General features: G+C 41.5%; 1 protein-coding gene and 1 pseudogene across 9 annotated transcripts in view; both read right to left on the minus strand.

The window, feature by feature from the left end:
• The window catches only part of NDRG3 (NDRG family member 3), a 68,859-nt gene that overhangs the window by 6,320 nt on the left and 37,139 nt on the right, over positions 1 to 25,400 (minus strand). For all 9 annotated transcript variants that reach the window (XM_020892051.2, XM_020892056.2, XM_020892057.2 and 6 more), the window contains 10 exons: positions 22,847 to 22,952; positions 21,485 to 21,605; positions 19,584 to 19,646; positions 18,307 to 18,367; positions 17,225 to 17,311; positions 15,456 to 15,512; positions 7,149 to 7,252; positions 5,822 to 5,887; positions 5,651 to 5,702; positions 560 to 607 (listed from right to left, as the gene is read on the minus strand). In XM_020892051.2, the coding sequence (XP_020747710.1) occupies positions 560 to 607; positions 5,651 to 5,702; positions 5,822 to 5,887; positions 7,149 to 7,252; positions 15,456 to 15,512; positions 17,225 to 17,311; positions 18,307 to 18,367; positions 19,584 to 19,646; positions 21,485 to 21,605; positions 22,847 to 22,952 (765 nt within the window). The remainder of the gene's footprint in view (positions 1 to 559; positions 608 to 5,650; positions 5,703 to 5,821; positions 5,888 to 7,148; positions 7,253 to 15,455; positions 15,513 to 17,224; positions 17,312 to 18,306; positions 18,368 to 19,583; positions 19,647 to 21,484; positions 21,606 to 22,846; positions 22,953 to 25,400) is intronic.
• On the minus strand, positions 23,613 to 24,258 carry LOC110136389 (glycine cleavage system H protein, mitochondrial pseudogene; annotated as a pseudogene).

Raw genomic sequence — 25,400 nt, forward strand, 5'->3', positions numbered from 1 at the left:
AACAGACACAGGGCTAGAAAGAGCCTATAATCTTAATTATTTAAAAATGAATAAGAGGGACTTCTCCAGGGGTCCAGTGGTTAAGAATAGGCCTTCTAACACAGGGGATGAAGGTCTGATCCCTGGTCAGGGAGTTGGGTTCCCACATACCACGGAGCAACTAAACCTGAGCACCACAACTACTGAACCCATGTGCTCCAGAGCCTTTGCTCCACAGTAGTAGAAGCCCATCCACCACAACGAAGACCCAGTACAGCCCCTCACCACCCAGGAAAAAAACCAATATATATATATATATATATTTTTTTTTACCAGAGGGTAACCCCTGTGGGTGGCAGGATTAGGAGTAATTTTATTCTATTCTTTCTATATTTCCATTCTTTTTTCTATTTTCCAATTTTCTATACTGAGACTATATTCAGGAAAATAATTTAAAAAAAAAAAGAGAATGAGGGAAAGAAGTTTTCCTTGTTTCTGGGCAACTATTCCAGAAATAAAGTGATTTGAACCACATATAATTTACTCTAATGGTTGGCAGTGAGGAAAGAAAAAACATTACCTTTAGCAAAGTTGTATTTACAGGATTCAGGCGAGAATTGCATTCAACCTAAAAAAAAAAAAAAAAAAAAAACAGAGAAAGACAATTTTATGAACTGCTAAATACAAAACAGCTTGGCACATGGAGGATCTTTCAAGAAGCTCAGCTGGGAGAAACTCAAGTTTTGGTTGAATCAGCCAAAGAAATTACCAAAATAAAAAATGGGAGATATATTTACATGATATACTTTATATCTTGTATTTCGTAGTAGATCTAAAAATCTGGCTAAGTTTGTTTTCTGGAGTAGAGTCTTAAAAGAGCTACATTTTTAATCTAATTCCTCCTATGGCTACGCAGCAGCAGGGCAAGTTACCTCCTTCTTTAAAAAGTGAACTCTGGGCCTCACCTGCTGAGGTCCTGATGATTCCCCAGCACAGCCAGTCCTTATGACTGAGCCTCACACCTCCTGCGCCCACTCCCCAGCCCTCTCCTGCGCCCACTCCCCAGCCCTCTCCTGAGCCCACTCCCCAGCCCTCCCCTGCGCCCACTCCCCAGCCCTCTCCTGCGCCCACTCCCCAGCCCTCCCCTGAGCCCATTCCCCCAACCCTCTCCTGCGCCCATTCCCATTCCCCGACCCTCCCCTGCACCCATTCCCCAACCCTCTCCTTCGCCCTGGAGTCAGCAGGGGGATCTCAGAGAAAATGTTCTGGGGAGGTTGTTTAATGGTTCAACAATGTTTTATGGTTAACCTGATCCACTAGATCTCTTCTTTATACACGCTTGCCCAAGCACACATATAAAACACCATGTTAAGAGCATAGACTCTAGAGGGGCAAAAGCATGCAACACAAGGCAGAATGTTGTTGTTTAATCACTACGTCATGTCTGAGTCTTCTGCAATCCTATGGACTGCAGCCCATCACGCTCTTCTGTCCATGGGATTTCCCAGGGACTGGAGTGGGTTGTAATTTCCTTCTCCAAGGGATCGTCCCACCCTGGGGATCGAACGCCTGTGTCTCCTGAATTGCAGGCAGATTCCACTAGAGAAGCCCCGAGGCAGAATGAGAGTACTTGAAAACTTCACTCTGAGCTGCGTGAGACAGAAAGATAAACAGGATTTCTACAGCTGGAGTAAGAAGGGGTGGGCATTTGAAGGCTTCCAGAGTCAGGGGGAAGCAGAAGCTAAGACCCAGGGGATGCAAGGTGAGTATGCTGGGCATGTGTGGGGTTAAAGAGACCAGCATATGGTGTGAGGATAAACTGCAGGGAGAGGGTGAGAAAACTTGAGCTGACTGTGGAAGGCAAGAAGTCACAGAGGGTTTCTGAGGTGACGGGATGTGAACTGTTTCAGGAAAATAACCAGCAGTGGCCTGTATGACAGACTGCAGAGGCAGCAAGCCAGTTAAGGAGTCATGAAAATTACCTAGGCAAGAACCAGTAATCCAGCTGAATGCTTTCTCTGGGGATGGCTGATGGGTGGGTACTCAAAACTTCTAAAATCAGGGGATGACCTAAAAGCCAGGATCATCAAGTCAGGGTTTTTTCTTTATACAAATGCCAATGCAGGCAGTAAACGTACCTGTTTACTTATTACAGAATATGCTCTAAAAGGCAGAATGTAGGACTTCCTTGTTAGCACACTGGGTAAGAATCTGCCTGCCAATGCAGGGGACACAGGTTCAATCCCTGGTCTGGGAAGATGCCACATGTTGCAGAGCAACCAAGCTTGTGTACCATAACTACTGAGCCCATGAGCCACCACTAATGAGCCCCTGTGTCACAACTACTGAAACCCAAGCACCTAGAGCCTGTGGTCCACAACAAGAGGAGCCCATGCACCACTAGAGTAGCCATGCTCTCTGCAACTAGAGAAAGCTCGAGAGCAGAAACTAAGACCAAGCCCAACAAAAAAAAAAAGAAGAAGAATGTAGAAACTTGATCCCTAAATGCCAGGCAAAGTGCTGAGAACATACTAGATATACACTAAGTATCTTCTGGAAGAATGACTCCTAAGTCTGTATTTAATATAATAAAGCATGCTTTTCCCTTGGTTCATCACTTTGTAATTTCTGTAACTGTGTAAGACGAAGGCTCAGTATCTAGCAGGCCAAGAACAATGGTTCGTTTTTGACATGTCTACTTTCTCCCCAGGTCCAACTGCTAAGACTCCAGTTCAGTTCAGATGCTCAAACGTGTCCAACTCTTTGTGACTCCATGGACTGCAGCACGCCAGGCTTCCCTGTCCTACACTGTCTCCCAGAGTCTGCTCAAATTTATGTCCATTGAATTGGTCGTGTTACCTAACCATCTCATCCTCTGTCATCCCCTTCTCCTCCTGCTTTCCTTTCTCCTCCTCCTTTCCCATCAGGGTCTTTTCCAATGACTCACTTCTTCACATCAAGTGGCCAAAGTACTGGAGTTTCAGCTTCAGCATCAGTCCTTCCAATGAGCACCCAGGACTGATCTCCTTTAGGATTGATTGGTTTGATCTCCTTGCAGTCTTGCTAAGACTCCATCTTATTCATTTTTGTATCCTCTAGAACACTGAGCAAATATTTGCTGTTTAGTCACTAAGTATGTCCAACTCTTTTGCAACCCCATGACCAGCCAGGCTCCTCTGTCCATGGGATTTTCCAGACAAGAATAATGGAGTGGGTTGCCATTTCATTCTCCAGGGGAGTCTTCCTGACCCAAGGATTGAACCTGCATCTCCTGCATTGGCAGGCAGATCTTTGCTGCTGAACCACCAGGGAAGCCCACTGAGCAAACAGAAGAAGCTCAAAAAATGATACTGAATGAATAAGTGAGTAAGAATAGCTAGAGACTAGAACTGTGGAGTTTCTTCCTGCTCTTCCACACATGGACAGCCCTCTAATCCCTACCAATTCAGGGGATAAAAGGCTCTGGTAGGGGAGGTAATTTTGAATGTGTCTAGAAGAGCATCTAGTTTGTGGTACAGATGGCATTTTGAAGTTATTCTCTATACACACTGAAAGTATGGAATCAGAAAAAGACCATATATGTATGGCCAACTTATGCAATCTTGAAAAATAATTGGTAACATTACTTTAAGTCCATGTAGTTTTAGAAAGACAACTCAGCATCATTAGAAAATTCTCATTAAGGATATTTTCTATAAACAATACTATTTTTCTGTGTTAAATACACATGTTCATGAAAAAATGTTTTTGATAGATATTTTATATCTATCAAAAACATGTATCTCCACCTTTTCAGCTAAAGAAGTGAAAGTGGCCAAAGAAAACCAGATAATTTCATGCAGAAACTTGTTATGTTATATATGTGGGAAAGACAAGAAAATGATAACAGACTTATGAAAAACTGAAAGCTTCATGTATAATTAAAGAAGTGCAAATTAAAACAGTGGGATGCAATGTTCATTGCAGCACTGTTTATAATAGCCAGGACATGGAAGCAACCTAGATGCCCATCAGCAGACGAATGGATGAGGAAGCTGTGGTACATATACACCATGGAACATTACTCAGCCATTAAAAAGAATTCATTTGAATCAGTTCTAATGAGATGGATGAAACTGGAGCCCATTATACAGAGCGAAGTAAGTCAGAAAGATAAAGACCATTACAGTATACTAACACATATATATGGAATTTAGAAAGATGGTAACGATAACCCTATATGCAAAACAGAAAAAGAGACTCAGATGTATAGAACAGACTTGTGGACTCTGGGAGAAGGCGAGGGTGGGAATGTTTCAAGAGTACAGCATCGAAACATGTATATTACCTAGGGTGAAACAGATCACCAGCCCAGGTTGGGTGCATGAGACAAGTGCTCGGGCCTGGTGCACTGGGAAGACCCAGAGGGATGGGGTGGAGAGGGAGGTGGGAGGGGGGACCGGGATGGGGAATACATGTAAATCCATGGCTAATTCATTTCAATGTATGACAAAAACCACTGCAGTGATGTAAAGTAATTAGCCTCCAACTAATAAAAATAAATGGAAAAAAAAAAAAAAAACAGTGGGATGCCACTTTTTGACCAAATTAACTACTAATAATTGAAAAGTCCAGTGCTGAACAGCATGCTGTGCAACAGGCACTCTCCTACATTGCCAGCAGCAACACACTGTTCTATCTTTTCTGGAAATGAATCTGGCAAAAGGCATTAAAAACCTTACAAAGGTTTATGATTTTTGACACATTATTTCCATCTCATCCCAGGAAAATGATCAAAAATTCAGACAAAGATTCTGTATGGATATTCAATGGCAACATTATTAATGGTGCACAATCATAAATAATCAACAAAAGAATGAAGTTATATAAACAAGGGTGTATTTACAAGACTGAATAGTGTACAGTGTTAAGTAATCAGGTCCCCAAACCTTGTATATTTAGTATCATCCAAACTATGTTGAGGGGCTTCCCTGGTGGCTCAGTGATAAAGAATCTGCCTGCCAATACAGAAGATGTGAGTTTGATCCTTGGGTCAGGAAGATCCCCTGGAGAAGGAAATGGCAACCCTCTCCAGTATTCTTGCCTGGGAAATACCATGGACAGAGGAGCCTGGCAGGCTACAGTCCATGGGGTCACAAAAGAGTTGGACATGACTTAGTGATTAAATAACAACATCTATATTGAAGAAAAACATGGTGGCTTGTCTTTGGGATTGTGATTTTTTTCCTCCTGTCCTTCTATTTACCAATTTTCTACAATGAACACATATTATTTTTACCAATGTGCTATGTGCTCGAGAAAGAGGTAGAGAAAAGTATGCAGGCTCTCAGCAACCTTCCAACCTGCTGAAATGGTTCCAGATTTGTGGTGACTGCAAAAGGCCAAGGCTGGCAGAAATCTGATGATAAGCAAATGGTATTTAGTGATACTACTTGCCACCGAATGAACTGTACCATATAGAAGAGTCTGGGCACTATTGATCCCTTCTGATGAAACCAAGTGATCAATGAGGAATTATTTTTCCAGATTGGATAACAAAGCACAAACCTGATATGCATAATCAGAAATAACAAAAACTAGTATCTGCCAACTGTTTCCAGTACATCAGCAGTGTGCTACAAACAACTTACATTTCATCTTACTCAACTTCACAATGTCAGTACATACTTACCACAGCTTCAACTGCGGGTGAACTGTCACCTACCACCAATAAAGTAGAGCACCTGGGGGAAGGCAAACAAGAGGACACTCAGCTAGGAGCACAGACACTCCACAGAACACTGGCTTCATCTATCAAAGGCAGGTATATTTAGCAACTTAGCAGGCAGATCGAGAGACTTACTTTAACGTCTTTGATTTGTTATCATTTTGTCCCAGAATGGGTCTTTCAATCTCCAGGTCTTTGCGTCTAGAGAGACACAAGGAAACAATGCACGTTTCAGGTAAAATCATGGCAACGCAGGTTATTTCCTGAAAACTCAAAGGTATCAAAGAATCTGCAAATTATCTCTCCTTCACACCTGACAAGGGAAGAGATTTTATAGATTTTGTTCACAAGTAGTCTCGTCAGTGGCATCCTGAGTGGAACAGAGAAGGAAAAAGGAACTCGGTAGGACGCTGAAAGGAGGCAACTTTAAAACTTAACAGCAATGCTGTTGAAATCCTCAAGTCCTAAGTGTCTAATTTTCCAATTACTTTACAGGCATAATTTTTTAAAATATTTGTTTTTATTTTATTTATTTGCCTGTGCTGGGTCTTACTGGCAGCACATGGGATTTTCAATCTTCTAGGTTGCCACATATGGATCTGCAGTTGCATCACACAGGATCTAGTTCCCTGACCAGGGCTCAAACTCGGGACCCTGGAATTGGGAGGGTGGAGTCTTAGCCACTGGACCATGAGGGAAGTCCCTAGGAATAATTTAAGGGGAACCTTTTAGGGGAACTATTTTCCTGGTACTTACAGTTTATTGTAGTATTTAATATCCTTTCCGATTTCAGCTAAAAATAAGGAGGCTCTGTAATACAGAGGAAGGAGCTAGAGAGGCTGGATTCAAAACTTGCTTTGCTCCTGCTGGCTGTGTAACTCTGGGTAAGTTACAGCTGACCCATTTCCTCAGTCTTTTTCCATATAACCAGGAAGCTAGAAGGAGCTAACATTTTCACTGGAGAAGCTGGACCCAAGATAAGAATCAGGCTTCTCTCAGTGACTAGGGGAAATGTGACAGCTTTGGAAATACACAAACAAAAGAGAATTTACTACTGTTCATGTTTCACTTCTGCCTGATGACAGAATATCAGCAGAGAGAGACTGAATTAAGGTCCCAAACTTCTATCCTTCTATCCTCTACATGCATTTTTCTTTGTTACCCAAATTGTGTGTTTTTGTGTGTGTACATAACTTTAGGTCCTTTTGGTCTCAAAACATATTAAAAGTACAACTGGTAGGTGAATATGCCTGAAACAGCATTCAGTTCATTCATTCTTGAAAGCTGTTTTCATATCTATCTGAAAGCTCTTCCTCTTCCACTGCGGTGAAAGTGCGAAAGTAACCCCATCACACAACATTGTAAGAAGCAGCTTACTTCCCCCCTCCTGATTCTCTCTTAAATATCCATTAGCTTCTCAGACCTCGTCTGCATTTAAGTGAAGGAACAGAAACAACTGTACCCGTTATAGGAACCCAGGAAGAGCTGTAGGTTTTCCTGGTTGATATCTTGGGCAATATGCAGTCTGTAGGTCTGAATCAGGTCCAGGTTGGCCTGCAACTCTTCCTAGAACAATGAAAAGAAGACACGGTGAACTTCTGAGCTACAGTACAAATCTATCTTGTTTGGTTTGCATTCTCAGTGCCCAAAGCCAAAGCTCCCTGCCCATTATAGGAGATGGGGCAGACCCTAGGGCCTACTAGGCCCCTGGTAGGTTGAATGGCACCATATTCTGTGCTGGATGAGGGCTCCAAGGAATCTATGATGGAAAAGGTCAGTAATCAGGTCAAGCACAAAAACCTGGGAATATGCTGCGACTCCTCTCTGCAGCACAGTGGAAACTGCACTTAACCTGGATTCGAGCACTAGATGTAAGACTAGCGTCACCTCACCATTTGGAACCCTAATTTCCTTATCTGTGTTTTATTCATGTTCTGCCACTTTCACAGAGACAGTGTCTTGTCTGTAAAATGAAGATAATAACCAGTTACCTGACAGGGATGTTTTAAAGATTAAATAAGAAATGCTAATATGAACTGTAAAGTATAAAATAAATGGAAAGTAACACTTCTCTTATTAGTCATAAATCTGCATCATTAACTTCTCTACATTTTCATCAATATAGTGGGTGTAATATCTATTTATATACTATTATTTAATAATATACATTCTAGAACTGCATATTATATTCCATTAATATTTTATTTTATCATTTATTTACCAATATTACAGGGTTTTTTTTGAGGCAGTGGAGTTTATTTATAATATTACATTAGTTTCAGGTGTACCACATACTGATTCAAAATTTTTATAGATTATGTCCCATTTAAAGTTATTACAGGGACTTCTCTGGTGGTGCAATGTCTGCCTGCCAATGAAGGGGACATGGGTTCAATCCCTGGTCTGGGAAGATTTCACATGCTGAGGGGCAACTAAGCCCGTGTACTACAGCTACTGAGCTCTTGCTCCAAAGCCTGTGCTCTGCAACAAGAGTAGCCCTGCTCGCTAAAACTAGAGAAAGTTCCTGCATGCAGCAACGAAGACCCAGTGAAGCCAAAAAGCAATAAATTATTGTAGAATACTGGCTATAAGCCCTGTATAAAATTCAAGAGAAATAAGAGTCTATCAGTGAAAAGAAAACTTCCCTCCTTACTACCCATTATCCAGTGATCCTTATCTTGCTGGCTTTCTCAAAGGCTACTAGAACCAGTTGCCAGGTTTTTGTATATGTAAGTATATATGGACATATATGGACATACACATACACCAGTAAATATGGACAATTTTAAGCAGAAGGAAAACGGTTCACACTAGAGGAAAAAATATATCAGGGGTAATTAGAGAGTCAGTTAATCTAAAGCAGTGTGCAAGGTTCACCACCAGCAAGCCTTGTGGAGAAACCGAGGTAAGGAGAACTTGTGTGAGTATTCTCACTGCTACATGGGGACAGTGAGCCAAGAGTACAGTAGGAAACTGACCAACTGAATCAGAGTGTCCCTGAAGCGAAGGGCCCGGGAGCCATTCCAAGGAAACTCGATAAATGAAGATATTATGAAAAGTGGACAAGAAAGGAACCACATCGCAATCAGAGATAAAATGACCTCTACAGTTCCCCCATCAAAGTCTGAAGAGGAACTTGAGCAGAAGTTTGAGATAAAAAAGGGGCAGAAGTAATACTGGTATAAAAGGGGTAAAACTGGCGTGAGTGCTAACGGAACTCCCTAGGAAAAGCTGTTATGTGTAAATTGCACCCCATCCCTCACATTTCTTTAGAACACAAACTGCAGTGTGCAGACATGCTATTCAGCACCGAGGTTACTCCTTTTCAGGACATATGGGGCCTTCTCATTTATTTACAGTTTTCCCACACCCTTGCTAGTATAAATGATCATTCTTTCTGCCTTCTGCTAATTTGAAAGATAAAAAGGGGTTATCATTGTATTTTTATTAGTGAAGATGAGATTATTAATGTATAGAAACCTTACATGCTTCCATTTCAAAGCAGTAAGAGTAATACATGCGTTCACTTGTTTAAATTTTAAATGAACTCATCAGCCTCGCGACAACCTCTTGTCTGTGGCTGCACGTGTTTTTAATTAAACACACAATATGTATATACTGTGAGGGTGTTCTTACGTTACAGAAATCATTATAGTAATGAAGACACTGTGCTATGGGCATGTGTGTATGTGTGTGCTCAGTTGCTCAATTGTATCCAACTCTTTGCAGCCCCATGGACTGCAGCCCATCCGGCTCCTCTGTCCATGGAATTTTCCAGGCAAGAATACTGGAGTGGGTTGTCATTTCCTTCTCCAGAGGATCTGCCCAACCCAGGGACTGAACCTGTGTCTCCTTGCATCTCCTGCACTAGCAGGCAGTTCTTTACCACTGCACCACCTGGGAAGCCCTTCTGTGATACTGGCATAAGGCTAGACAAATATCAGTAAGATAAAAACGAGCCTTCCAAAATACATCCTTACATTTATGGTCAACTGGTTTTCAACAAGGGAGCCCAGATAACTCACTGGACAAAGAAAAGTCTTTTAATGGTACTGGGAAAATTGGATTTTCAAAGGAATGAAGTTAGCGTCCAACTTTACACCATGTACAAAAAATTAGCTCAAAATGGACCACAGACCTAAATGTTAAGAGCTATAAGTATAAAACTCTAAAGAGAAAGGATAGTTGTAAATCTTCATGACTTTGGATTAAGTGATGGTTTCTTAGATACGACACCAAAAGTACAAGCAACAAAAGAAAAAATAGCCTGGACTTCATCAAAATTAAAACCTTTTGTGTTTCAGATAGAAAATAAACTGGTTACCGGGGCCACGGGATGGCAAACAGATAAACTGGAAGACGGGGATTAACACACACACACACACACACACACACACACACACACACACACTTCTATTACATATAAAGTAGGTAACTAATAAAGACCTACTGTATAGCACAGGGAACTCTGCTCAATACTCTGTAATAGGCTATGGGAAAATAATCTAAAAAAGAGTGGCTATATCTAACACATTCACTTCACTGTATACCTGAAACTACAACACTGTATATCAACACTATACCCCAGTAAAAATGAAATAAAACAAAACAAAAAGATACTTTCATTAGGTTAAACCCAAAAACATAAAATAAATAAATAAAAACTGTGCTTCAAAGGACACCATTAAGAAAGTTAAAAAAGAGACTTTCCTGGTATTCCAGTAGTTAAGAATCTGCCTTGCAATGCAGGGAAGGTAGTTGATCCCTGTCAGGGAACTCAAGATCCCACATGTCAAGGAGCAACTAAATGTGTGTGCTACACACAGAGTCCATGGGCCATAATGAAAGATCTGCAGGACGTAACAAAGATCCCACATGCCACAATGGAGACTTGAAGCAGCCAGATAAATAAATATAAAAAAAAGAAAAAAATTTATAAGACAGGGGCTCTGAAGGTCAAGTGATTAAGAACCCAACTTCCAATGCAGAGTACGTGGGTTCAATCCCGGAGGAAACCAGGATCCCCAAATGCCGTGGGGCAATGAAACCTGTGAGCGGAAACTAGAGAAAGCCTGTGAGCCCCAACGAAGAGCCGACACTAAGCAACAAAGACCGAGCACAGGCAAAAAATAAAAACATTTTCCGTTTGCCAGTCCTTTGTTTAAAATTTAGCACAGGAGCCACTGGCCCAAGGTCTCAAGAATTCTCATAGACTAGCTGTCACCACATCCTAGGCCCAGGTTCTTCCCATCCAACTGCAGTTTCTATAGCTTCTGCAGCTGTTCAGACCTTATTTTAGACAAATGTCTCCCCCATCTGGTGAATGGCTCTGTGGACAAGTTAGGGCCCTTACCCTCTGGTCAAGTTTCTTCACAGCTGGCCAGCTATACTTTCTGTGGAAACCATTCCTCCCGTAAACAGGCCTCACTCTTAGGCGTGCTGGTGGGGGCATAACTAAGTCCTCAGTTCCTTCAGTGTTCACATTTCCGTGGCCTAAGAGGAGTTGTTGTTCAGTCGCTAAGCCGTATCCAACTCTTTGCAACCCCATGGAGTGCAGCACGCCCAGCTTCCCAGTCCTTCACTGTAACTCGGAGTTTGCCCAAATTCAGGTCCGTTGAGTTGGTGATTCCATCCAACCATCATATTCTCTGTGCCCCCTGCTTCTCCTCCCCTCAGCCTAGGAGTAGCTGCTGTTTTTCCACCTGCTACTTTTGGACACCTCAAAGTCCTTTTTCACCTCTTGAAGAAGTAAGCCACCTTCTACTAGTTGATATATTACATGAAATTTTCTCTACTCAAAGCATGTAGCTTCTGTCCCCTGACTGAACCTTGGAAACAGCCCATAGAATAGAGAAAGTGTGACCTGAAGGAGGCTGAGATGAGTGTCACCAGGTCTTCTGCATGGCAAGTCCTGATTCTTGTGCTAAAATATTTTTAAAAGGCAGAACAGGAACTTCCCTGGCAGTCCAGTTTAAGACTCTGTGCTTTCACTGAAGGGGTGAGAGTTCAATCCTTGAACAAAGCCCCTCATGCAGTGCAGCAAAAAGAAAAAAAAATGGCAGTGCTTTCCTGCTACTATCACCTTACAGTGTCCCCCTGGTATTCTTTATTTAAAAATTTTAACACTGTCACTTGGTAAAGGAGAAATGTATAGAAAAAGAAATCTGTCATGGCTCAGCTCTGAATAACATTTATATGCTAGTATAAATGCTGGAAATTTATCTAATCCAAATCATGTCATATTGGAAGGATGGAGTGGTAGAAAACATAAATGAGGGACATGGTGTCGGTGTATGTGTGAATGTGAGAGAAAACATCTTTCATAATGGAATGCCAAAGATAATGCCTACAACTGAAAAACCAACAGGTGGAAATACATGCATATTTAGAGAGACAGAGGCTAGACAACTGAACAGAACTGAGGCTTATGTCCAAAAAGACACATATAAGAATGTTCACAGAAGAAGTTTTTTATGGAAGAAAAGCTATGACCAACCTAGACAGCATGTTAAAAAGCAGAGACATTACTGTGCCGACAAAAGTCCGTCTAGTCAAAGCTATGGTTTTTCCAATAGTCATGTATGGATGTGAGAGCTGGACCATAAAGAAAGCTGAGCACCAAAGAATGGATGCTTTGGAACTACGGTGTTGGAGAAGACTCTTGAGAGTCCCTTGGACAGTAAGGAGATCAAATCAGTCAATCCTAAAGGAAATCAGTCCTGAATATTCCTTAGAAGGACTGATGTTGAAGCGGAAACTCCCAACACTTTGGTCACCTGATGCGAAGAACTGACTCACTGGAAAAGATCCTGATTCTGGGAAAGACTGAAGGCATGAGGAGAAGGGGACGACAGAGGATGAGATGGTTGGAGAGCATCACCAACTCAATGGACATGAGTTTGAGCATTCTCCGGGAGTTGGTGAAGGATAGGAAAGCCTGGCGTGTTGCAGTCCATGGGGTCGCAGTCAGACTGAACTGAACTGATTGAAGACTGTCCATAGAAGCTTTATTCATAATAGCAAAACAAAAGCAAAATATTGGAAATAACCCAAATGCTCAAAGGAACATTCATGGTATACAACAATGGACTGGTACACAGAATCTAAGAATGAACTACTGATGCATAGGAAAACAGGTTTGAATCTCAAAGACTATACTGAGCAAAAGAAGCTGGGCCCATTAGAGTGTACACTATGTAATTACATTTATATGAAGTTCAAGAACAGGCAAGATAATCTATAGAGGTAACAGAACAGTGAATACTTGTTTGGGGAGGGGAATTAGTGATTAGGAAGGGGCACGAGGGAAGCTTTTTGAGATGACAGAAATGCTCTGTATCTTGATTCGGTGATGGTTACATGAGAGTATGGGCTTCCCAGGTGGTGCTAGTGGCAAAGAATCTGCCTGCCAATGCAGGAGACATAAGGGATTCGGGTTCAATCCCTGGGTCAGGAAGACACCCTGGAGAAGGAAATGGCAACCCACTTCTAGCCTGGAGACTCCTACGGACAGAGGAGCTGCCAGGCTCCATAGGGTCACAAAGAGTCGGATGTAACTAAAGTGACTTAGGATGGATGGACATGAGTATATGTATAAAAGATCACTGAGATGTACTTAGATTTGTGTCCTTTATTAAACATAAATAATACCTTAATTAATGAGGCAAAACCCAAAGAATCTGCTAAAAGAATTAAAGTGGTTACCTCTAAGAAGCAGAAATGGGGTGAGTAACAGATTCTTTGTATCAAGCCCTGCAGAACTCCTCTGCTCTAAAATGTATGTGGGGGCTTCCTTTGTGGCACAACTGATAAGAATCCACCTGCCAATGCAGAGGACACGAGTTTGAACCCTGGTCTGGGAAGATGCCACATGCTGCAAAACAACTAAGCCCGTGTGCTTCAACTCCTGAAGCCCATGCTTCAACAAAAGAAACCATCACAATGAGAAGCCTGTGCACCACAACAAACTAGCCCCCGTTCACTCTAGAGCTAGAGAAAGCCCGCACAAAACAACAAAGACCCAGCACAGCCAAAAATAAAGAAATAATTTTTTTTAATGTTAAAAATATATATGTGTGAATTTGTAATTGTGCTGAAATACAATCTCAATCAAAGAAAAAACTATGGACTTTGGAGTGAGCCTGATTTGGATTCAGACCACTTGCTAGCTGGACAATTGGAGCAAGTTATGTTCCCTCTCTAGCCCTCAGTTTTTCCATCTTAAGTTTAATAGAACCACATGAAAAAAATAACTGAGTTTGTGCCTAAAAGGTACTTATCAAAGTACTTTACACAGAATGAGTACTCAGTGAATGTTAATTTTTCCACATTGACCATTTTCCTTTAATACATAGGCGACAGTTGAGCATGCATTACTCCTACTTATAGTTTTCATCCCAACTCCAGACACCTCACAGCTCTCCACACTCATTGCTCATTCATTCCCTCCCTCCTTCATAGGTCATCTGTGATGCTGCTATTTATAGCAAGAAATATATACTTGGTCTTCATCCCCCTCCTGGCACAGAGCTCTGTAAAACCTTGCGATGAGACGGATAAAGAATCTTTTTTTGGTTAATGATGGGATTTTAGGAAAGCCCCTAAGTAACTTCTACATGGAACCAGTCCCTGTGAGTAGGGGGCTGGAACTTTCAACCCTACCCTGCCCTTCTCTCCGGGGGCGGGGGTGTAAAGGAGGTGAATGTTGAATTGACTGCCACATAATCATGTGTCTGTAACAAAGCCACCATAAAGCCCCAAAAGACAGGTGTGAGAGGGTCTCCAGGTTGGGGAATGCATGGCCACTCTGGGAGACTGGGACATTCCAGAGGACAGGGGAGCTCCCTGCCCCTTGCCATACAATTGCTCTGGGCATCTCTCTCATTCAGCTATTATCGAGTTAGGTCCTTTTAAAATAAGCCAGTCTAGTCAATACAGTGTTTCTCTGTGAGCAGCTCTAGAAAACAAACCGGACCCAAGGAGGGGGCTATTGGAACCTCTGATCTATAGCTGGTTGGCCAGAAGCACAGGTGACCACCTGGAGTGGCTGAAGTGGGGGGAGGGGGAGCAGTGCTGGTGGCTCGGTGACTGGCACTCAGCTCTAATCTGCAGGAGCTGACCAATATTCAGGTAGACCGTGTCATCGACCTGAGCTGCAGGATATCCAGCTGGTGTCTGAGAATTCTTTGGTAGTGTCAGAAAAAACACAGTGTAATTGGGACAGGAATTCTGTTACTCAACTTATTTTCTCTCTGAAAAGAGGACTGGGGTCCTGACCTCTTTTACCCAACAGCTATCCACATAACTGGCATTTCCTCTATAGACTTCAGTTTCATTACCAGAAAGACATGGGATTTGAACAAAAGGTTCTTTTAGCACTTTTTTATTTTCTCTGAAATCTCTATTTCTGTGCAGCCCTTCTTCCCAGACCTCATTTTGGCTCCAAAGAAGCTTGGTGAGGCACGTGATGTCGTCAAACAGGAACAGATGGCGTGCAGCTTACAGGGAGTGGGCTGGGGGTGGGGTGGGAGCTGCCTTCTCTCATCTCTCTAAACGCCAAGAGCCGGGTTAATGAGCCAAGAGCCACTGAGTTAATGCCCTCCTCTGAGACTGGCCTTTGGTGGGCGCCATGCACATCTCCCACGGCACTGAAAGTGTTAACTCATTGGAATCAAGGGAGTTCCAGGGAACCCTTTCTTTCCTGAGGTGAATAAGACTTTACACACAAGCCAATAAACACACCCCTCTTCTGGCTGGAATAGGGACTTACCTGCCCAAAGTGATGAGCCAAAATAATGTCCACAACATTGGTTGTCAAGCCCGAGAGCTAAAAAGATAAAAACTTTGTGTCAAGAGAGTGAGCATGGGTAAAATTTTATCAATCTGTCCACTTTATTAGTGCACTTTCTTGTAAATATGCTGAGCTTAAAAACACAAAAAATATAACTCAGTGTCACACATTTTCATGAGATAGTGGTCCCAAGAAATCTGAGAACAAGAAAGAAGTCAGGAAAAAACAAAATCTTCCTTCTAGGGTAATAATATGGCCTACTCTGAAATAGGTGGTAGAAGAAATGCTGGCTGTTACTTCTTTGAGAACGTGGGACCTAGAGCTCACAACCATAGCTACTTAATTTCTACCTGTGTTTCTGCATTTACACTGGGTTTATGCTTAATAAGGTAGACTTACAACCACTCCCAAGTCATCCAAAAGAAAAAGCAATTTTTTTTCTTTCCTCTAGTTTTTGCTATCTTCATTTCAAGGAGTGGGAGGAAACTGCTATGTTTACAGAATGTTCTTGCGTTTTGAAAGCTTTTCTCTTAATTTTCCCCACGTCAAAGCTATGCACATCACAGTCTAATAAATGCATCAATCTGTGTAAATCTGCAGCCTGTTAGTCTATTTTCAGAAAAATTTCCAACTTACATTATGTTGCTGATTTCCCTTAAACCTTCTCTGTTGATTTTAAGCTCAGTTCCTACTGTGGACTTGGCACAGAGGTAAAGTACTGAGTTGGGGGTGGAGATGGAGAAGAGGAGATAAGGGAGACAGACGCGGATATGGGTGGAGCAGGATCAGGGAGTCCCGGAAAGATAGAGTAAGAAAGAAGCCCAGAAATCTTCACCTGGGTTATCAATGATCCACAGGTTATAAATTAAAGATAATTAGAATAACCTATTTCATTACATCATTAAATAACCTATTTAATATTCATCATGTCATTCTAAAGCTTTATAAGAATGTTTCCTAGATTATATCATGTTATTAAGAGTGTTCATATAAGTTTTAATGTACCACATACTAGACAGGAATTAGAACAAATTTGAAGTCAGCTGTAAGAAAGAATTTCCATAATATCTGGCAAAAGCAATGTTGATATATTTCATCCAAAGCTAGGAAATACATAATTTCTCTGGAAGTTAAAGGTGGGGAAGAACAGATAAACTTTTCAGAATCTGGTCTGCTGGTAGATGGAACAGTTTAATATTTTAAAATAACTATGACAGCAAAGCAAAATTAGGAAAATATAGAATATATAAAATAAAAATAAGAATCATCTGCAATGCTACCAAAGATGTAACTACTAGTAGCATTTTTCTTTTCTTATGCATATATGTATTTTTAAAAAATTTTGTTTTTTAAGCATGAGAATTTTCTCATTTCCCTAAACAACAAGAAAAAGAAACCCATAACTTTTCAGTTGCATAGTATTCCATTCATGACAGACTCACAGACAATGATGAATGAAAGAAGCAAGATATGAAAAGAACACATCTATTATTCTGAATATACAAAATCAATCTATGGTAATAGATACCAGAATAATGGTTTCTTTTTGGGAAAGGGAGGAAGTAGTAAGGACAGAGTTGGAAATATTCTGTATATTGACTGATTGGTGATTATATGGGTAAATATTCATATCAAGCTGTATACTTAAGACTTCTTGCCCTTAACTGTATGAATGAAAAAATAAAAAACAGATAAGCCATTTTGAGAAGGGACTAAGGGATGAGCCAAAGGATACTGTTTGGTCTTACTTTGGAAGCTGCCCAGTCAATCCAGCCTTTAGCACAAGGGTCGACGTTAATGAGCACAAGACCTTCCACAAGTTCTGGATGATTGAGCTGAAACGAGACAAAGACAATAGTATGAGAGCACCACTCTCGCTTCCAAAACTACTGGAGTGTGGTTAGTCAACTCTTCCTAGGCCTGGATGCCTCAGATTTTAAAAAAAGGTCACAGAGGTGCTAGGGAGGATATTTAGAAAAACAGCTCCATAAATCTAATTCAGCATGTGGAAAACCAGCTTCCTAAATTGCCATCAAATGGCGTTGCTTTGCAAGGATCTACGGGGCGATGGTTTTTACTTCCACAGCAGAGGATGGCCACAGCTATCTCCACGGCTGTTTAGCTCAGGGTGGGTCTACCCTCCTGGGCAGTGCCCTTGGGCCCACATGACATAATGGGCTGTTAAGGCTTAGACTGTCCCCAGTAGTGACTTCTTGTTTTTTTCTAAAACTACATGAAGAGGTAATACCACCCTCAGAAGATTGTCCTATCACCCAGGAGGCATTTGGGAAAAATCAGTAAGAACATTTCTATGTAAACTAAAAACTTCCCAGCTTACTTTTCCCCCTCTGATTATGCTCACTATAGAAAATGTGATAAACAGAGGAATTATGAAAAGCAGAAATAAAATCTCATTATTATCTAATTACACATAATCAATCCTAGTATTTTGGTATGTTTTCTTCTAGTTCTTTCCTAGGCCTATGACAAACTTAACCTGCATCTGTATTCTAACCTCTTTGTTAAGGCTGTAATATATGTGAATTATGTATCATAAGCTCGTCTTATAAAATTTTAATGGCTGTAAGAAATTCCACTCTAAATGTTCTCTGAGAGTTATTTTTTATTGATGATATCCTGCCCACACCTCTTATTTTTTTAGGTGCTAGAAGTACAAAACAAGGCTTTATACAAACCAGTATCTGTGGACAAAATTTATAGAAAAACAGACATAAGATCCACAGTAGTTCCTTCTCATTTAACACAGCAGTAAGAGCTGTGACCTAGGCAGTGCCTCAAGAGTGTTGAGACTAATCCTCCATGTACTTACTGTAAATCTGCTGAGGATATAAGCTCCAGCTCCAACCCCAATCCCAATGATGCTTTTCAGACTGTAAATGGAACACATCAATATGAATAAGGTTAACTCTTTTGAAGGGAGCATGGTATAATGGAAAGAAGACAACTGGATTCAAATCTGGCTCTGATGCTTACTGGATGGAGAATCTGGTTAGGTTTCATTAACTTCCTAAGCCTGGATTCCCTATCTATAAAACAAGGATATGATGACTTCTAAGCTGATTTTAAAGATTATGTGAACTATGACTAAAACATGGGAGTCATCCTTGACAGCTCACTCTCCTATCACCTCCACACTCAACCCATCAGCAAGTCCTATAGTCACCTTCACAGTCCTTCCATCTGCCTTCTCCTACTCCATTCCATCCTCTGGGAGGCATCTAGTGCCAAGCTATCAATATCACTTGCCTGATTGTTGTAATAGTTTAACTGGTCCCTTGCTTTTTCTCTTCTACCCCTCTCTAAACCTGTGCAAATTCTCTCCACAGCTAGTCTTTTTTTTTAAATGTTCCTTCTGGCAATATGTAATTTATTTATCTTTGGCTGTGCCATGCGGCATGCAGGATCTTAAGTTTCCTGACAAGGGAGCAAACCCGTGCCCCTAATGTTGGAAGCATGGAATCTTAACCACTGGATTGCCAGGGAAGTCTTTAGAGTAATTAAAAGAAAAATGTAAATGGCTTTATTGATGTGCAGTTTACATATCTAGAACGATCATTTTAAAAGACTTCCCTGCATAAGACTCTTCAGTGTTTTTCTTTGCCTTTTGATTAAAATCCTGAAGTCTCACCTAATCTGTCAGATCTGTGAATTCCGGTTCTTATTTTATTTCTCAAATTTCATCTTATGCTTTTCTCCCACTTGCTCACTTGGGTCAGGACTTTTGGACATATTCCTTCTGTCTGGAATCCTCTTGTCCTGGCTCTCTATTTAGGTAACTTCTTTTTATACTCCAGGTCTTAACCTAAAGGACTCCTTAGAGAGGTATTCCTCAGTTAGCCATATCTGGTAGAGCCTGCTTTTATTCTCTATCACACATCCCTACTGATTTCTTCTATAGCATGTAAGCTGTGACTATTTGTTTACCTATTGTTAATTATTTTCCATACCAAAATGTAAGCTTCACACTCCACAAGGGTAGTGACCATACTGGTTTGATTACCATCATAGCACCCAGATCAGACACATAGCAGAAAGTGTTTTTTTGAAAAACAAAAACCATATGGAAGAATTGCAGAATGAACTCACTTTAAGTGGGTGAGAACAGGAGGCAGCATTTCGGCCAGCTCATCCATGGTGGGGTACTGGTACCTGAAATCCAGAAGGATACCTCCTGAATTGGAATGCACTCACAATTTCCAATCACTAGAACAGTTAGAAAAGTACAGAGTTCTTGAAAGTGAAAGTGAAAGTAGCTCAGTCATGTCCAACTCTTTGAAACCCCATGGACTAGTCCATGGAATTCTCCAGGCCAGAATACTAGAGAGGGTAGCCTTTCCCTTCTCCAGATCTTCCCAATCCAGGGATCAAACCCTGGTCTCCCGCACTGCAGGATGACTCTTTAGCAGCTGAGCCACAAGGGAAGCCCACAGAGTTCTTAGGTATTTCTAATCCCCAAATAACCACTTCAGTTGGGGTTCAGGTTCAGTAAACTTCTAGCAGTGACAGTCAACTCAGGAAGTGGCTTTTGGTCGGCTGCTTATGTTTAGGCAGCTAAGCACAAAAGTAAACAAACCTTTACTGTACCTAGGGCACATACGGTCACAAATCCTGGGCTCTTATCATGAAGGCTGATTTGTTTCACTTAGGCATAGAATAACCCAGCTACTTTATTATTTGCTTTTGAATGTGGTTCCTGATCTAAGCCACTAGATCCTAAGATGGTCAAGCAAGCCCAAGAATCCAAGAAAAGACCAAGAATCAGACCAAGAATCCAAGAAAAGTAGAGTGTCCACATAAACTGCAGCATCAAAGATGAACGAGATCTTAAGACAACTTCATACATATGTGGCATTATCTGCTCTACATTTGACAGTGATGTCAGCCTGCCTCTGCTTGAAACAGTTCAAGCACTGGCATGCTTTTGAGCCATTTGTGCATAAAACAGAAAAAAGGAACTGTATCTAAATTTTGCTGGATATAAACTGGTCATTGGCCAATTTGTGTTTAAGGGACAGACATGGCTTGGACATAGTGAATAACAGATTCTGGAGCCAGACTGCCTACGTTAAAATCCCAGCTCTGCTACTTATTTGTTACATAGGCTTGGACAAAGTACATAATATCTTTGGGCCTTAGTATCCTCACCTGTAAAATGGGAATAATAGTAAACCTACCCCATAGGATTTTAAGCATTAAATGGGTCAAGTATGTAATGCAGTGTTCAAGATTACTGTCTGAGTACAGAGTAAGTGTTAGCTGCTATTCGTCTGCAATGGTCTGTTTCACAGCAATCATTGGCAAAGGCAGCTCTGGAGATAAGCAAAGAGGGGAAGGATGAGCATTCCACAGCTTGTGGTTTCACTATTCCCCCAAGATCTCCTCCATAATTACGCTGTCCAGGGAAAAGTCAGGGAGACTGGGGCTCGGCCATGCAAAGCAGATGAGGCTGAGGCTGAGAGCTCCATGTGCACGTTCAGTCAGATGCACCTCCACCTGACACTGTAGCTTCTCTGAATAAATGATTACGCTGATATTCAAATTCCTGTCACCAGACTGAAGGTCAGGCTGGGGAGGTGCTCTCAGGAAGCTCAGAGAAATCTGAGTTTGGGGCTAAAGGGAGTTGTGAGTTCCAGGAGGGGACAAAAATGACAGGTTTGAAACAGATGAAGAAAGGGACAAATAGAAGACAGTAAGAAAAAAAAAAGAAGAAGACAGTAAGACGTGGGTGTTTCAGACATGAATGTCTTGTGATTGGCTCCCATTTATGGAGGGCCATTCCTGGATATGGGAACATACAGTCTTCCTGAATAGACTGTCCATGACAGTTCTCCCAGAGCGAGGAGAGAAAGCAACTGGATGGCTGGTTGACAAGTATAACCTGCAGGCAGTGCTAAAACTGGCTTGGAGGGAAGCACATGGCTAGTGCTCCCACTGGAGCTTTACTCTCTGAGTGCCTGTTTTCCAGAGGGTCTTGCTTGTGGCCTTACCCAGTTGGGAAGGACGGTGCACCTTCCTGCTGGCCTGGGGCATCCACATGACAGACAGCAAAGTGCTGGGTGATCTCCTGCATGTCCTCAAAGTTAAAGAACGCATTGAAACAGGATTTATCTGTAAGAGCAAAACACACATAAGTCACAAGCTCTTCATTTCGCCTCACTTTTCCTCTATTCAGTCAATTCCATATCATCGTCCTCTCTTACTCCTTTTTAACCACTATTTCACTAAAATGAAGTATCTGAACAATCTGTCTGACTCAAGCTGCCCTAAAGGCTGACTATCAGACATCTCAACGGCTTGAAAAGAACATTTAATTAGTCCTCAATTCTACAGAACATCTACAGAGTGGAAGCCAATCCTGGTGTTTCACAAAATAATCTTATACCCATAACACTGTCATTTTTCATGCATCTTATTCCCTACCTGATACAGAGATACTGACCATATCTCAGGAGCCTGGCTAAAGTGAGTTTCTTGCTGCTTACATTCACCATGTGGAAAACCTCTAGTGGCAAAACTGCTAAGGTGCAGGGAGGGGTTACTGCTTAAATTCCTTTTCAAAAGCTCCAGCACTAGATTGTAACCTCAAATGCAGGTCACCTCTGACAGAGGAGTGTGAAAGAAACACATGTCATGCAGATTCCATGGACCCAGGGCTAGGGCCAGAATCTCACATTACCACCTGAAAGTGAAAGTGAAAGTGAAGTCGCTCAGTCGTGTCTGAAGACGCCTTGCGACCCCGTGGACTGTAGCCTACCAGGCTCCCCAGTCCATGGTATTCTCCAGGCAAGAATACTGGAGTAGGTTGCCATTTCCTTCTCCAGGGGATCTTCCCGACCCAGGGATTGAATCCCAGGGTCTCCCGCATTGCAAGCAAACGCTTTAACCTCTGAGCTACCAGGGAAGCCCATATTACCACCTAGAAAGGTCCATTTAGAGTCATCAAGGACAGGCTATAGCAAGAATACTTTCACTAACTCATTGAAGGGCTGATAACAAAGTTAAGCTCAAATTCTGAATTTTCTAACCTGAAATATGAAAAAACCCAGAGTATCAATTAAAAACAAAAAACTGATTTCAACCCTACTTTCTTAACCAGTCTATCATATATTCTTCAGTCCTTTAGCAGATGTGACACAAAATGATATAATCCCAGTATTCCCCAAAATGCACTTAGCTGCATACTTCCCAGAAACTTCAATTCTGCCATTAACACAAGTAGCAGTGAGGATAAGGCAAAGAGGAGAAAACCTATGTTCTATTAGAATGCTGGGGTTTCTTCTGTGTTTTTAAAAAATACACAAAGATTAAGTTTTATAACAAAAAGGAATGGTATAAAATCAAATACGTACGATTGAGGCCAATGTCATGGTATGTCAGAATGACTGGTCTGTTTCCCTTCGGCAGGCCTCTGATAGTGACGTGGACCATACCATGAGTTGTTTCTATATCATGTTCCTGTAACAAGAGAATGTGAAGGTCTCAGCAAGAGCAGAATGGACTGCCCAGGCTGCTGAAGTTTCACGATACCCGATTCACCACTTTTTCCCACTAACTGCCGCAGGACTGAACCATAAGCCTACTAGAGATATACGTTACACAGGATATTCCTACTTTTTTTTTTTAAAGAAGTTGAATATTTTATTATTAAATTGTTTATTCTCCTGCAAGGCTGTTGCTTCACTGTATAAAAATAGCACCAGCAAAGACAGTATATTGCAAAGTTAAGACAGTAATATTCTTCACTGGACACTATACAACTAACAAACTTTCCTCCACTGCCAGCTATTTCTAGTGGGAAGATCATTTTGACCCAAATCCAAGGATAGCTGTAAGCAAGTTACAATGTCATATAAGGTATAAGATAACCATGTTATCCTTGAATTACATAATTTTTGTAATTAGTTTTATCAGAGATAATTTCAGGAATTCTGAATAGTATAACTGGAGCCTAGCCTAAAAATCACAGGATGCTGTGGAAAAGATACAGTGTTTATCTGAAGGCATTAGAAAGTTAAGGGGTATTTTCTTCAGGAAACATTGTTACAAGTAGTTTCTTTTGCTAAAAGTTGCTTTTTAAATATCTATCCACCACTAATTTAAGACAACTATGCTAGATTAAGTTGTTTCAAAGTAGTTTATTTAGGGGTTCCATTTTCATTCCTCAATAGATTTTATGTATTTTTCATATGCTTCTTCTTCACTCATTAATTCATCTAGTTCTGAAGGGTTACTGAATGTTATCTTGATCAGCCAACCATCTTCATAACAAGACTTGTTGACAAGTCCTGGATTTTCTGCTAGAGCTTTATTAATTTCTGTTACTTCTCCTGATAGAGGGGAATAGAGTTCACTAGCAGCTTTCACACTTTCCAAAGCACCAAACTCCTCTTGTTTATTCAACTTAGTCCCAACTTCAGGCAGACTACAGTAAACAACATCTCCCAAAGCTTCCTGTGCAAAATTGCTGATTCCCACTGTTCCAACACCGTTTTCTGTTGTTACCAATTCGTGTTTTTCTGTGAATTTCCGCACCGACAGCAGAGCAGGGCCGGTGCGCAGTGCCCGGACGGCACCCGCCCGCAGTCCCCAGGGCCGCGGCGAGCAGGGCGCGCTGGGTGCCGAGATGGCGCGCAGGCTGCCGACTGCGGCCCGCACGCTCCGCACCGCTTGCAGCGCCATGTTGGCACGGGTGCAGAGGGTCTCCGCGCGGCTCCTAGAGCACCCCGGCCGGCGGGGGCGGGGCGGCCCCGGGCTATATTCCTACTTTTTAATTCTTTCCAGATAAACAGACAAACAAATGAAGAAAAAAATGCACCTTATCTACAAAGTTCACATTCTTAAGTCGGGGAAGCCAGGGTATCTGCTTCGCAACTTCAACAATATATTCACAACTGGCTATGGTGAGATCAGCAAGTTGAATAAGAAGCCAGGTAAGACCTGGAGAAAGGCAAGTGAAGGAAGCAGAAGATATGAAGAAGCTGCTGAGTATAGAGGTTTCAGATCCTCTCAATGCATGTTCAGCAATTGATAAATTCGGTAGCACCTATGAATGTGTTTATTTAAAATCTCTCCCATTCCCTGGGAGTTGACCTTCTGTGTCATCCATACAGCACAGGAAGCGCTCTTGGCCACCTGGCTTGCAGACTGTAACCTTATGGTTAGTTCACTGGAGTCAGGTGAACATTTGGTCCACGCTAAGTCCTTCTTTAAGAATGTGTAATTGGGGGATCAGGTGGAGAGGGAGGTGGGAGGGGGGACCGGGATGGGGAGTACATGTAAATCCATGGCTAATTCATATCAATGTATAACAAAAACTACTGTAATGATGTAAAGTAATTAGCCTCCAACTAATAAAAATTAAAAAAAAAAAAAAAAAAGAATGTGTAATTGGGACTAAGAGATTTCATCCTTAGTTTGGTTCTTCTCTTGAAAAGAGAAGTAAACTTCGGAGCTTAAAATAGGCATTTCTACTGCTCTGATTTCTGATTCCAACTGTGTATGCCATTAAGTTCTGAAACATTTCTGGACTGCCTCTGGTTTAAGCTATTTGGGTGGGTCTGTTCCTTGCATCCCAAAGGATCATAACCAAGGCAATGAGTAAAATTTAAGATGTAGTCAGAGCAGAGCTCAGGAACTGAATAAAGCCAGGACAAGATGCAGTAAGAGGTGCTGGGACAGTGTTAAGAGTGGCTGGGTGGAAAATAAAGACTCTGTAGGAAAAGTAACTGAAATTTATTCTAGTCTTCTTCAATATCTATGTTTCTTAAAAATACATCATCATGCCTAGCCTAGTGAATTTTGCTGACAAAGTCTTTACCTATCTCAGGAAGTCTTACGGTAGATGAGATAAACTGTTAGTAAGAATCCTAACAAAGGCAAAGGTCTTCCAACCTAACAATAAAC

This window comes from Odocoileus virginianus, chromosome 9, assembly GCF_023699985.2.
Source record: "Odocoileus virginianus isolate 20LAN1187 ecotype Illinois chromosome 9, Ovbor_1.2, whole genome shotgun sequence".
NCBI lineage: Eukaryota > Metazoa > Chordata > Mammalia > Artiodactyla > Cervidae > Odocoileus > Odocoileus virginianus.